Source organism: Ambystoma mexicanum, chromosome 5p (assembly GCF_040938575.1).
Source record: "Ambystoma mexicanum isolate Mex_15411 chromosome 5p, UKY_AmexF1_1, whole genome shotgun sequence".
NCBI lineage: Eukaryota > Metazoa > Chordata > Amphibia > Caudata > Ambystomatidae > Ambystoma > Ambystoma mexicanum.
This window is the reverse complement of record NC_090930.1, coordinates 1019322017-1019334535: the sequence shown is the minus strand read 5'-3', so window position 1 is coordinate 1019334535 and position 12519 is coordinate 1019322017. Positions and strand designations below refer to the sequence as shown.

Genomic DNA, 12519 nt, shown 5'->3' with positions numbered 1-12519 from the left:
TGTTTAATCCGACAGGCAGCACCTTTTCCACTTCGATTTCATATGTTGGAAATGCTCCACTGGCACAGCCATATAAGGGGCGTGAATATTGATTTCAATCCTGTGTTGGACTCTGAGACCCAGATGATCCGCTTGGCTTTTCCCACTTCATGGGGTTATTATTAGCCTGCTGTTAGCGGCTTTCATCCGGGCACTGTGGCGTGTTGCCCCTTAAAGGAGAATCCTTGATATGATATGATGTGTCATTTATAACGCACACTGTACACAGGTGATTCGAAGTACATTCAGTTCGTTCATTCATTCCACTTGTCTTTAAGGACAGTTTGGGGAGGGGGCGTTATTTTACAGGATAAACAGCCAGCAGTCATAATTATAAGGATTCATTTTGTAATATGGTTTTGGGCGTAGGTTCCAAGGAAAAAAAGTACAAAGTCATTTTCGAAGCGTGTAGTGCTTGCACTGTGCAGTTTGCTCAAAGCTAACGTGCACTCATGGTTGATGACAAGATCGCAGTTTGCAATATGTCTAGGGATTAAGGGGGGCTCTTTGTGTCTGACCTGCAAACTTGCATTACATAGACTGCTTCCAAATGGCTCGATCAAAACTCCCAGCTTGATCTGTTGCTCAAAGGGGCAAAGCCAAGAGTCTGAAAACACAACCAGATAGCTAATGTCGCTTAATTCAAGTGGCTTTCTGCAAATTGTAAGATTCGTTTTTTTTATGGCATTGCATGGTTCTATAAAACCTTAAACATCTCCATAAATAAAAAATATATTTCGATCATTAAAAATCTTAAATACATTTCCCTTCACCATGACATTTGATTGAATCGAGTGCACCATTTACAATAACATGTTATTGACTATTATACTCCAATTCGCAAATTATAAATGTCCATAAAATGTATTATCCTCTTTCTTTATCCATCGTGTCCTAAAAATAAGAGATTTATCATCTAGTGTGCCTTTTATTGTTCTCAAAAAACCAAAAGCAACCCGGCATGTACCCATGTGTCTCTGCTCTCAGGCACACACACCAATTGCCTCTTCAATATGAGACAGTTGGTTTAAAATACCCCAAAATCCTAAACTAACAGCCTCTTGATTTCTGCAACCTAAATGTGTTATGGACTCAACTTTAATCATGTTCATAACCTTTGCAATCTTTGATCTGCCCGTGTTTGTGTCCAAGCAGCCCTTGTGTCCAATGCTGTGAGGTGATTGCAACGGGATAGGCCTAGTAAAAGAGGGGAGTTCTCTTAAATAACGCTTGCCCCTTTTAGCTCAATTGCACGGTCATAATGCCCTACAGACCTTTATGCTATGTCAAATTGTTTATTTCTAGTCTGATAGTGATACACATTTATTCACATTAATGTAATGGGCTTTTAACATAACATGGACAACAATATTTTTAGTAGCTCCAGCAATTGAACCAGCGGCTTCACAAACCAAAAAACAGCATCTGGAATAGAATAAAAAATCACAGCACACAAGATACCCATTATGTTTTTCCTTTGAAGAAAAGCAGATCTTCTCGCAATCACTCACATACGGCAGCAGGGCTACGGTAAAGGTTGTCGTCATGCCCACTTGAAACCATATGATTTGCATAGTCATACCCCTCTATAGGACAGAGGATCTATTTCACATTTTTGTTTTCATCTTATGAGGAAATTGGGAAAGGCAAAGAAAAGACACTTGCTGTAGAGTAATGCCATAATCACTTAAATATCTGAAGATGGTGGCGGTGGGGGTTGAAAAGAGCCCACCATACATAAAAATAAAGCCTGATAAAACTATCATTAATTGCGAGGGGCTACTAGACCCTTTAATCAGCAGCTGGTTCCATGCTGCCTTGTGCGGAACACTTTACATCAGCCAGTTCCAGTTCCGAGGGGACAGCAAGGTTTTCACGGACGATTGTGCGCATGCCCAGAGACAGTCATCTGCAAGGTTTACACGGACGGCTGTGCGCATGCTCAGAGACAGTCATCAGCCCTGCTTCAAAACACATTCCGAGTACATTCTCCCGGAAATCCAGTCAATATGGACTGGGGTGAAAAGTCTCATTATCATGCTGAGCCACCCCAAAGAGGTCCCCCTCAAAATACCTGACCTATTCAATGTATCAAAGGTTGTGGCGCAATCTACAAACGCTGCATACAGTGTGCTGCTCTGTCCTGCCAAAAGGGCCCGTTTTAAAGAGGACACCATAATAAGCCAAACTGGAAGACGCCGCTCGAGCTAGGGGAACTAATCCTTTCTCCACTAGCTACTGCGAAAACTCAAGTGTGAGTGTTTATACAAATATCTGATGTATACTATCTAACAGCTATCAAATGACTGCTCTGGGGAAGCCCCCTTTGTTATGTCTCGGGAGGATAGCTCAGTGGCAACGTGCTCGCAAGACGACACAGAGCAACACAAGTTCACAGAGCAACACGGTTCGATCCCCGGGTCCACGCTTAGAAACCTCTGGGTATTAAGCGCATTATAAATAACCTATCATATCATGTCATGTATAGAATACAATATCCTATGTCTACAGCTTGCTACACTTGTGCTAAAGAGAAGAGTGTCATTATTGCAGTAAACCATTGTTAGCCTCATTTTACTGGCTCCACAGTTCGCCCAAAGGCACCCTGGACTCCACAAATTCTCTGTTCCAGCCTCTGCCAAGAACGTTGGTAGGTTGTGCAATGCTCTCCTGGTGCAGCAGACACATGCCACACATGTGAATGAGAATCCAGCACCGCCTTGCTGCCCCACCACCCACTAATCGCTTCCTTCCTGCCAATGCCAGTGAAGCACCAAGAAACAACTAGGAAAGCGGCTGTGAGTCGACCCAGGTAACCAAGCAAGCTCAACTGCCGCAATACCTGGACCCGAGGGGGCCTTGAACATGTGAGATATTCACCCAAATGGGGGGGTTGGTGACCAGGAGAGGCTTCATTGGAGAGAAGTGGTGTGCACAGGGTGAAAAGCAGAGGGTAGCAACAAAGGGATAAGAAGGAAGGATAGATAGGAGTCTTGCAAGCGTTTCCACCATCAGGACAAAGGACAGTGGATCTCGACTGAACACTCACATTGTGGTCACCATCTTATCTCCATGCTGACTAACCTTTAGTTAGCAGCATCACTCCAGTGACTCTTTCTGGCTCCTCACAACAATTATGGCGCTCATCATTCTCTGTAAGTGATAGGTTGTACACCAATAAAAGGCATTAGCACCCTGGCGGGGGATCAAGCCAATCAGGTGGCTAGGAACGCAGGGTTGACCTGCGAGTGAAAGCCTGGGTTCCATTCTGGCTGATGCCCGGCTCCCCCGCTGCCATCTTCCCCCCACCCTACGTCCTATTTTTTAAATGTCTTCCCCCCCTCCCCACTCCCCACATGCCGTAATTCTGCGGCGAGCGGCATTCCCTGCCGCCGCCGCTCTTAACTCTCCACTCCTGTAGGCCACCATGAAAAGGGAAGAGAGACTCCGTACAGAGCCCTGCTTCCTTTCCATGGTAGCCATCTTGGAAAAGTATTTTCCTTCGTTCAACGGGAGGCCCTCGCGGCATCCTGTTGAATGAAGGAAAATATTTATTTTTTTAGCACCCCGGGTTACCTCTTTGGCAACCCGGTGTGCTAACCTTAATCCCCCATTCCAAGTTCTGGAACGGGGGGGAAACGGCCCAGTGCCCTCATTATCTGTCCTTGCTTCGCTTGGGCCGATAACTTGGGGTCCTGGGCTGTTACCCCACGTTCCGGCACTTGGAACTGGGGATTAATGCCATATTGTGGGCCACTGTCATTGTTCTTCATTGGAAGTATTTTCTCTTCGCAAATTAGGGGAAATGGTCCTTCAAAAGGTAATCATACCCATCTAATTTCCTTCCTGTAAGCGAGAACTAGGTGTGTGCCTTTTCCAACACTCTACTGTAAATCCCACTGACAGGACTGGACAGCCTAGGCTGGAAACACAATAAGGTTTTCTGGAATAGCCCACTGTCATCTCTTTGGACCGAGCATGCAGAAAAAGCACTTTCACATATTTTATACACTCTGATTTTTGTTGGCTCTCATGTATGACTCAAACGCACCTCCTACTGCGTATTACGCCCTGTCATGGTACCAAGATAACGGCAATGAATTCACGCATTATTCCTTGGCGGGGCTTCCAGTCAGGTGCTTCTTTGAAACCATAATACAGAATCAGAAGCCATCCCTCCCTCTCATGCAGACTCCAGCCTGGCATGCATTGTGCAAACACCTTATAAACTGGTGGTTTATGTCTCCCACAGAATCCGTGTGCCCCACCAGAATACCCGTAGCATCACGCGACGAGAAAGGCTTCGAGCTCCTTCTGGGAATGAAAATTAACAAGAAAGGGAAGAACACTGCCGGGTCACTGCTTTCCGAGAAGGCCTACACCATTACCCCAGAAGTGGATGTGACTGAAAATACACGGTAAGGCCTGGGATGTTCTCAGATGAGCAGACTGGATTGTTTAAGCACGCCTTAGTAGCGTCGTTATAAGATGACCCTGGCACCTGGAGGCTTTGAGGGGAACCCTGAGCAGGGCCTGGGTCCCTATGTATTGGGTAGAGTGCCTCAATGTGCCCAAGGCCCAATTCCTCACTTGGATTTAGGGTCAGTGAATTTTAAAACTCAAGTTATTGTTTTTGGCCGGAATCAAATCCATTATTTCTCATTACACTCCGCTAGTTATGATTACGTGTATTCAAATGCAGAGGCGTCACTAGAGGGGAGCGCAGCGGAGGGGCTATAGCCCCGGGTCTTTTGGTTGTAGCCCAGGATAGATGCTCAGGAGCTACAACCAAAAGGCTAGCTAGCCCCGAGACCCGACAGTCGCGAGATAATGATACAATACAATGTTTGGTTGCTGAACATGTGAAACTTAGAGACCACTGACCAGTCTCTTTGCAACCCAAATGTGTAGCTACCGTTTGTGATGAAGATTCTAGAATAAGTTCATATCTTTAAAAAGCAGCTGCTTTCGGTCTTTCTAGAAGATGGCTCAAACGCGACCAGGGTTCCAGTCAGAGATACTAGAGTGTCTTAGGCCTCTAAGCATTTGGGGCAATTTACCCAACTCAGCAGTCAACCTGAGCCTTCATCCTTACACACAGTTTACGGCCAGGATTCCCCTGGAAATGTGATGCCAGAGAAGTCTCAGGGAAGCAGAACTTTAAAATTCACTTCCATAGGAGCAACGATTTGCAAAATAACATTGTCTTTTACATCTTGCTTAAAAACAAAAATGCCTGCTTAATTCCAATCTCTTTCAGCTGAGTTTGATTGCATTGCAGACTGCAGATCATAGGTTTCACTCCCGCTAAGGCAGATCCCAGCTGAACCCATATATGTAAATCCCACAGGTCGCAGTTTTCAGCCAGAGTAAGATAGTTTAGTGGGTTTGGGCTATGGTCACACCTGCATTGACCTGTGTGTCAAAGTCATTCAGGCCTATCACCAGAAAATGGATTAATCCGTCGTAAAATAACTTGCTGTAAAGATAGGCAAAAGGAATGGATGAGTGATAAAAAGCGGCCAGTGCCGCTCACGTCGGTAGCTACTTTGTGGAGAGCTACAGCAAGAAGACCTGGTACAGGGATGTTGCCCATGAGGCCATGGTATCATGATCATGTGACAAGGAAGGGAACTCATAGCCCACCAGTGTAAATGCTCTGGGAAGGTAACTGCCACAATATGGCTGCTTAATCTCTTCGACAGCAAAACGCAAAGGGACACATATTTATCAGCGGCCTACAACCTTTGGCTCTCCAGATGCCTTAGACTGCACATACCATCAGCCCTAGCCAGCATAGTCAATGTGAGGGATCATGGGAGTCATAGTGCAAAATATCTGGGGAGCCACAGTTTTCAGACCCCTGTTTTAGGTGCTAAATGATGATACAAGAGACAACACAATCCAAGGTATCATGGACGACTTTCAAAACCATTAAAGTTAGGTTGCCTGTGCAGACAGTGGTGGCCACAGTGGCAGTCAATCCCTGCCCTCCGGGGCATTAAAAGCCTGAGGCAAAAAGGTGCACATTGATTGAGGATGTTGATGCAGTGCTCCAACGAGGGCGATTCATTACCATATGCAGAGGAGTCTAAAATATAGGGACAAAAGAGTACGTCATTTACTTTCAGATGATAGGTTCACACTGTTGCTCTTTGGGGTGCAGTGCGCACTTCTGCTAGAACGTGCTTTCGGCATTTGGATTGGCCTTTGTACATTAGAACACACAATCCCAGGCTGTGTTGCAGAATCATTGCCTGAAAACACAGCGAGATGCGTCACCACCTATGTGTACAATATGTCTTTAAATGATGTTGGTAATCGCTATTCTGAAGATGCGCAGTCACTCACTCCAGTGGAATACGATACCCATGATGTTGGGCCTGCCGACTGCAGAATGCAATAATGAAACGATTCTAGTTTCCCAGGTAAAACAGCGGTACAAAACACCCAGTCAGCTCCAGACCGTTTCCCTGTGGATCCTACCACTGGGCTTGTGACTAAATGACGCAAGCGGTCACGGAAAGAGGGCTCTGAAACTGCCCCTGCCCGCAGCAGTGCGTAACCGAGCGGTACATACATATGGCACCCTAAGGAACGAGGGGGAAGTATTTCAAGATTCTATCATTTATGTCAGCCCAGCGGAATGTTGACATTGGGGATTCTCATTAGTCAGAGTGCATGAACCATTAGATACCATGTTCTAATAAAGCATTGGAGCCCACACCGGAGAGCTCTATTGTGTGTCGGATGACTGCCACCCAAATGAGTTGTCCCAGGCTGAAGTCGACAGCCTCTAACGAGGGCAAAGCTCACCTAGCACACAAAGGAGCCCAATAGGCTCACCCAGGGCACCCCTTGACACAGCCCGCCCATTTCACCTTGCCCAGTGCTGAGTGTGTACTGATCAAGCTTGGAAGGCAGCCTTTACCGGGAGTTGGAGCCTTCACTCCAAGCTTATTAACTGGTTAGAGAGCTTGGAATCTGTGAGGTGAACAAAAGGAGAGCACCAGTATCTTCACTGCTTAGTGCCTGTATGTGACGCTTTCTGCTGCAGTAAGAAAGGAACTTTGCACTGGTGCAAATGTAAATAGCTCTAGGGCAAAAATCAACCCAGTGCAACACAAAATCTTCTTTCAAAGCATTTTTGCAACAGAACATATTTCACACTAGTGTTAAGACCGGCACAGATATTGCCAATGTCCAAAATGGCATTTAAAGAGAATTCTTTTGCACTAAGGCATTTTTTGCCCTAATGTTAATTGCCATTTCACCCCTGCAAAGTTTCGGTAATACCGCTCTCGATTGTCTAAAGTGAAGACAGCATACTATAATGGTCCTTATCAAGAATCAGCGTATTTTAAAACTAAGATTATTGTATTTTTATTTTTATTTGAATGTATAAAGCGCCCCACGCGGCCCGTGGGCATCGTGGCGCTCTTACAACAGTGCTTACTTAGCTACACAGAAAGTGATAGGAGCACCTGTCTGTGGTTCTTGGTTACATTAAACCATAGCCAGACAGCTGAGAAATGCAGTGACATAAGACGGAAAGTAAAAAAGACAAGGGATGGTGAGAGGTGACGGGATACAGTCAACTAAACTAAGACACACATAACAACATTTGCAGAATCCATTTCATCCGGTGAGGGCATATATCACTTACTTTACTCACTACAGACCAAAGTGACCAATTATGACAATGTCTGTTTTGTGTTACACAGAGACATCTTTCCAGAAGGTCTACCTCCTTCCTATGTGTTTGTGGCAACCATACGCTTGAGGACTCCCACCAATGCCGAAACATTTGATCTCTGGAGAATACTGTCCAAGGCTGGGGTGGTACAGGCCGCGGTCAGTCTGGATGGGCGAGGACATTCTGTGATGGTGACTGCCCCACGGACGAAGGCCGATTCTCAGACAGTCCGCTTCCAGAGCAGCAAACTTCAGGTACCCTTTGAAAGTTTTCAATTTCACAGAAAATATAATATCATTGAATAACACGTCCGTACAAGAACATCATGATGTAAACTCAGATAAAATGTTCTAATCCAATATAAGCTGAATGAAGTGCAGTGAAACACGTTTTGGATTGCAGCGAAGTGCCTGTATGTAGCAAGGCACATCAACGTAAATTGAATAGCTATTTGGTGTATTAATTGTTCAACAGACGTACTGCTTATCTACAAGTAAACGATAAAACTATACAGGGCTTTAAGTGGGGTAAGAAATCGAGGGGGGCCTCATTTGGGGGCGTGGCTTGTGAGATGGGCGTGGCCTTAAAATGTACACAAACCATAGTAAGGTACGCAAACATTTTATATATTTGTATGCATACTTTACTATGGTTTGTGTAGTATGTCTTGCATACTACACAAACCATAGTAAGGTACGCACATAAATATATAAATGCTTATATTTATATATTTGTTTGCGTGCCTTACTATGGTTTGTGTACTTCAAGATGGCTTGAAAAGTACATAACCATAGTAAGCTACGCACACAAATATATAGTATTTATATATTTGTGTGCGTACCTTATAGTTTGTGTACTTTCCAAGCCATCTTTGTTAAACATTTCTATGTTTATAAAAGATGGCTTGAATTGTGCACTTTTCAAGCCATCTGTTATGAACCTGGAAATATATCAAGGAGTCCCCAGGTTCGCCGAGGGTTAAAGCCTCGGAGACCTGGGGAAACAAAGGCACAGTATCTTCCTCTGGTGACCTCTCGCGTGAGGGGTCACCAGAGGAATTTACAGTGACTGACAGAAGTGCTAGCCAGTCACAGCGTTGCTGTGGCTGGCTGACACTTCTGTCAGCTTGCCTGACCTAATAGCGGGCGCATCTCAGTGATAATGCATCCTGCCAAAGTTGTGGTACAACCGGGGTTAAAGCACTGTGTATATGAAATGAATTTGTGTTCAATTTAAATCATATTAAGATGGATTTCTAACATTTTGTATGAGAAATGTATCAGTGTTCAGTTGAAATAATATTAAAGTCTTAGTTCCGGACTCGTGGGTGCACACATGTTTCGGTACAGTGGTTTCTTTAGGGCACGTGATTGTTTTAAGACTACATCAAATTTCAGGGCAGGTGAAAACATCCTGGGCATCCAAGGTTTCAGATCCTTTACTTGCATGGTTGTTGCCTCGTTAGTGAGTGCTGTGAGCGGCCTTAGTGGCTGCTGCAATCTCAACCTTAAGGTGTCTGGTTTTCACACTGTATCCCTGGGGTTCGTTTATCTAACATTTACCCACGTTCTAAAAAGCGAGCAACTGCTTTGATAATATAGAATGGAGCAAACAGGTTTTGTCACAATCCGTATTATCAACACACGTTTACACTGGGGCAAAAATAAATCATACGATTTTTGTTGTTCTATGTTTGCTGCATAACATAAAAAGAAATATATTTCGTACAAGTCTTTTCATGTTACTGATCAAACATAGTAAATAAAATAGTGTGTTTCCTTTTTGGCCTTGAAAAAACATTTTCAGATAATACAAATTGGGGCTAAGTCTGTTTGCTCCCTTCCCAATGATCTAAGCAGTAAAATCAGTGCTAAATTCATTTGTTCCACTTTTTTGCACCAGTTCAAACCTTTGATAATCTGTCCGCAGGTGTTTATAGGGCCCAAATTGAGTGAGCTTTCAGAGCACCAAATTACAGGTTCCCTTTGAGAGGTTTCTTTTTACAACACACACTGTTTTCAATTTGAATAAATGATATATTATTGAATAGCACAGGCTTGCAAGAAAATCACGATCTACACCCAGATTGATTGTTGTAATCCAATAGGAACTAGACGGCGTGCAGTCAAATACATGATTTGCTTCTACTTAATCACCTTCATGGGGCAATGAACATTATCATTAAGGTAGTATGGTGCCCAAATAGTAGACATTGTCATTGAAATTCTCATAGAATATCCGAGCTGTTGCTTTTCCCTGATACACGCTTCTTCCAATGGGCCACCCTTTAATTCCTCTACTTTGAGCAATGCTTGTCTTTCATGCTGATCCCCTTAGCAACCATCAGAGCTCAGCATAAGAGCTTTGCTGAACAATCAGTCCGCCCATGTTTGACTAGACAACGCAGATTTAGGGCCTCATTACACGGATGGCGGTGGACCAAGGTGCTATTAGCACCTTGGTCCATGCCGGTAAAATACCGGCACCGCCTTGGTGGAAAGGGGAATTACCGCTCTATTCCAAGGTTGGTGGGGCGGTAATTCCCCCTTCCCCATTGCCCTTCCCCATTCCCATTTTTGCCCCATAGGGCTCTATGGGAATGGGGAAGGCGTTAATTACGGTACCGCAAATTGCCGTACCGTAATTAGCTCCCTGTTCCCTTTGCGGGTTGGTTTTTAACGCCTGCAAAAAGTAGGCGTTAAATTCCCCAACCCGCAAAGGGACCTCGTAGTAAGGCGGTAAGGGTTTACCGGTACCGGTAAAATACCGGTACCGGTAAACCCTTACCGCCTACCGTGTAATGAGGCCCTTAGTCTACAGGTTGCATATGGATGCCTCCAATGAAGACCCAAAGGTATTGTATTGTTAACCCCTCCATTACTGAACTCAAAGGTGCAAGGCAGATTACAAATCACCTATACCACATTAAAAATGTAACTTTGAAGTAAACTAAGTCCTTGCAACAATGATAACAGAGAAAACATGTACTCCAATAAATAATCAATAAGCCAGAAAAAACCATCAATACCAATAAACAAAACCAATGAACCATCAATGAACCAACAACCGCCCACATTGCGTTTGTTGTTCTCTTGCTTTGATGTGAGTGACGTCTCTTTTGGTGCAGTCTTTAAGCCACTAACTGACCCCAAACATCTGATAGCTGCTTTTGCCTTATGATATCCATATTCTCCAAAGATGGCCTTTATCTCTGATCCAGGAAGAATTAACTCACAATCTTGGAAAAGAAATCCAGGTAGGAGCATACATCCTATATATTTATATATCACATATATATAAATATTCACTGAAAAGACTTTGTTAAAGGGACGTTATGGTTGCAAGGTAATCAGGGATGTCATTTGGGGGTCACCAGGGGTCGCAACTGCGACCCCGTGGTCTCACTTGCTACCCCTCTGCTCTCCCTTGCTATCCCAAAAATAAACTATTCTTTTTTTTATTTTTTAAATGGACCTCCTGGGCTGTGGTTAGCGCCATGTGGTTTTGTCTCTGGACTGTCTGGCCTTCTTGTTCAGGCCAGTTCAGGGGGTGAGTCACTGATGTAGTCTGATTTAGTCTGTTCTTAAACATCTCAAATTCACAATGCAGACAAAAACTATATGTATTTTGCTTTTCGCAAGTTGAAATTATTTCATGTTTTATTTTTCTGCCATTGTTTCTATTAGGATCATCACAAGACATTCCATCTCGGTGTCCTCCGTCACTTGACAAAATCCTTGTGCCTAAAAGCTTGTGTACATTGTAGACATGTTTGACCATAGCACCTCAAGTGGCCCTTGATTTCATTGTGCCACAATTAATGCTTTATTGTAATGTGTCTGTCTTTCCTATCTCCATGGCATGCTGTTCAGGATGTTTGTTTGCATGTATGGGATAATGAGTGCCCAGAGTACGGGATGCCATGTGAGTGTGCTGCTTTCCCTGCGCTACACTAAATCCTTTAATACACAGTTATTAACCTTCCCAATGGTATGTATTTTGCCAACCTCTGAAGCCTGAAATGTTGATCCACGCAGGCTTCACTTGTGGCCAACTTTGCACCAGACCTTCAGATGAACTGTCCTGCTGTTAAATCTCAGTTATTTATTGGTATCCACTACAGAGCATAATTTGCTTTCCTGACTTTGAGAACATTCAGATATGTAATTGCTCATTTTACTATAGCCGGTAAAATAGCTTTAACTGGTAAGATAGCTCAGTACATACAAGCTTTGTATTAAAAACAACATTTTTCAAATTCAAGCTATTTAAAGAGATGACTTGAGTACCTGTGCAAACTAGCAACATTTTAAAGTGCTTATGGGCAGTTTATATCATAGACAAAAATTAACATAGCAAAAATCTTAATCCAGTTAACCATTCAATGGCCATTAGACCATACTTTATATAAAGTGCTATGTGGAGTCTTTCATAATCAAAGTTTAGACAGTAGGACCAAAACTCGATGGATTTAATCGAATTGTTGTCATGAGTAAATTGTCCAAGCAGTATCATATAAATGTGTTCCATTTTTGGGCATTCGGTCATCACATGCCTCGCCGTCTCACAATGAGCAGAATCTCACACATTCTACGAGACCTATCTTCTCTAGAGATTTTCCATGGACCACCTCGTAAGGATGTAATAGGTATTTGGTTGGTGCGAAGGGGCAATCTAAATCTTCGCACTTCGGCGTCTGGTCACCGGATAAGATATTGTTGAGGTTTCATAAATCTGTGGCAAACCAATGAAGCTTGATCATAACTACAGAGAGATTCAAGATG

At 43.7% G+C, this 12519-nt stretch overlaps 1 protein-coding gene across 1 annotated transcript in view; it reads left to right on the top strand.

Annotated features, from left to right (window-relative positions):
- Positions 1-12519, top strand: part of LOC138480617 (collagen alpha-1(XXI) chain-like) — a 703399-nt gene that overhangs the window by 264319 nt on the left and 426561 nt on the right. Inside the window, exons 4-5 of the mRNA XM_069612315.1 lie at positions 4292-4457; positions 7764-7989. Coding sequence (XP_069468416.1) covers positions 4292-4457; positions 7764-7989 — 392 coding nt within the window. The remainder of the gene's footprint in view (positions 1-4291; positions 4458-7763; positions 7990-12519) is intronic.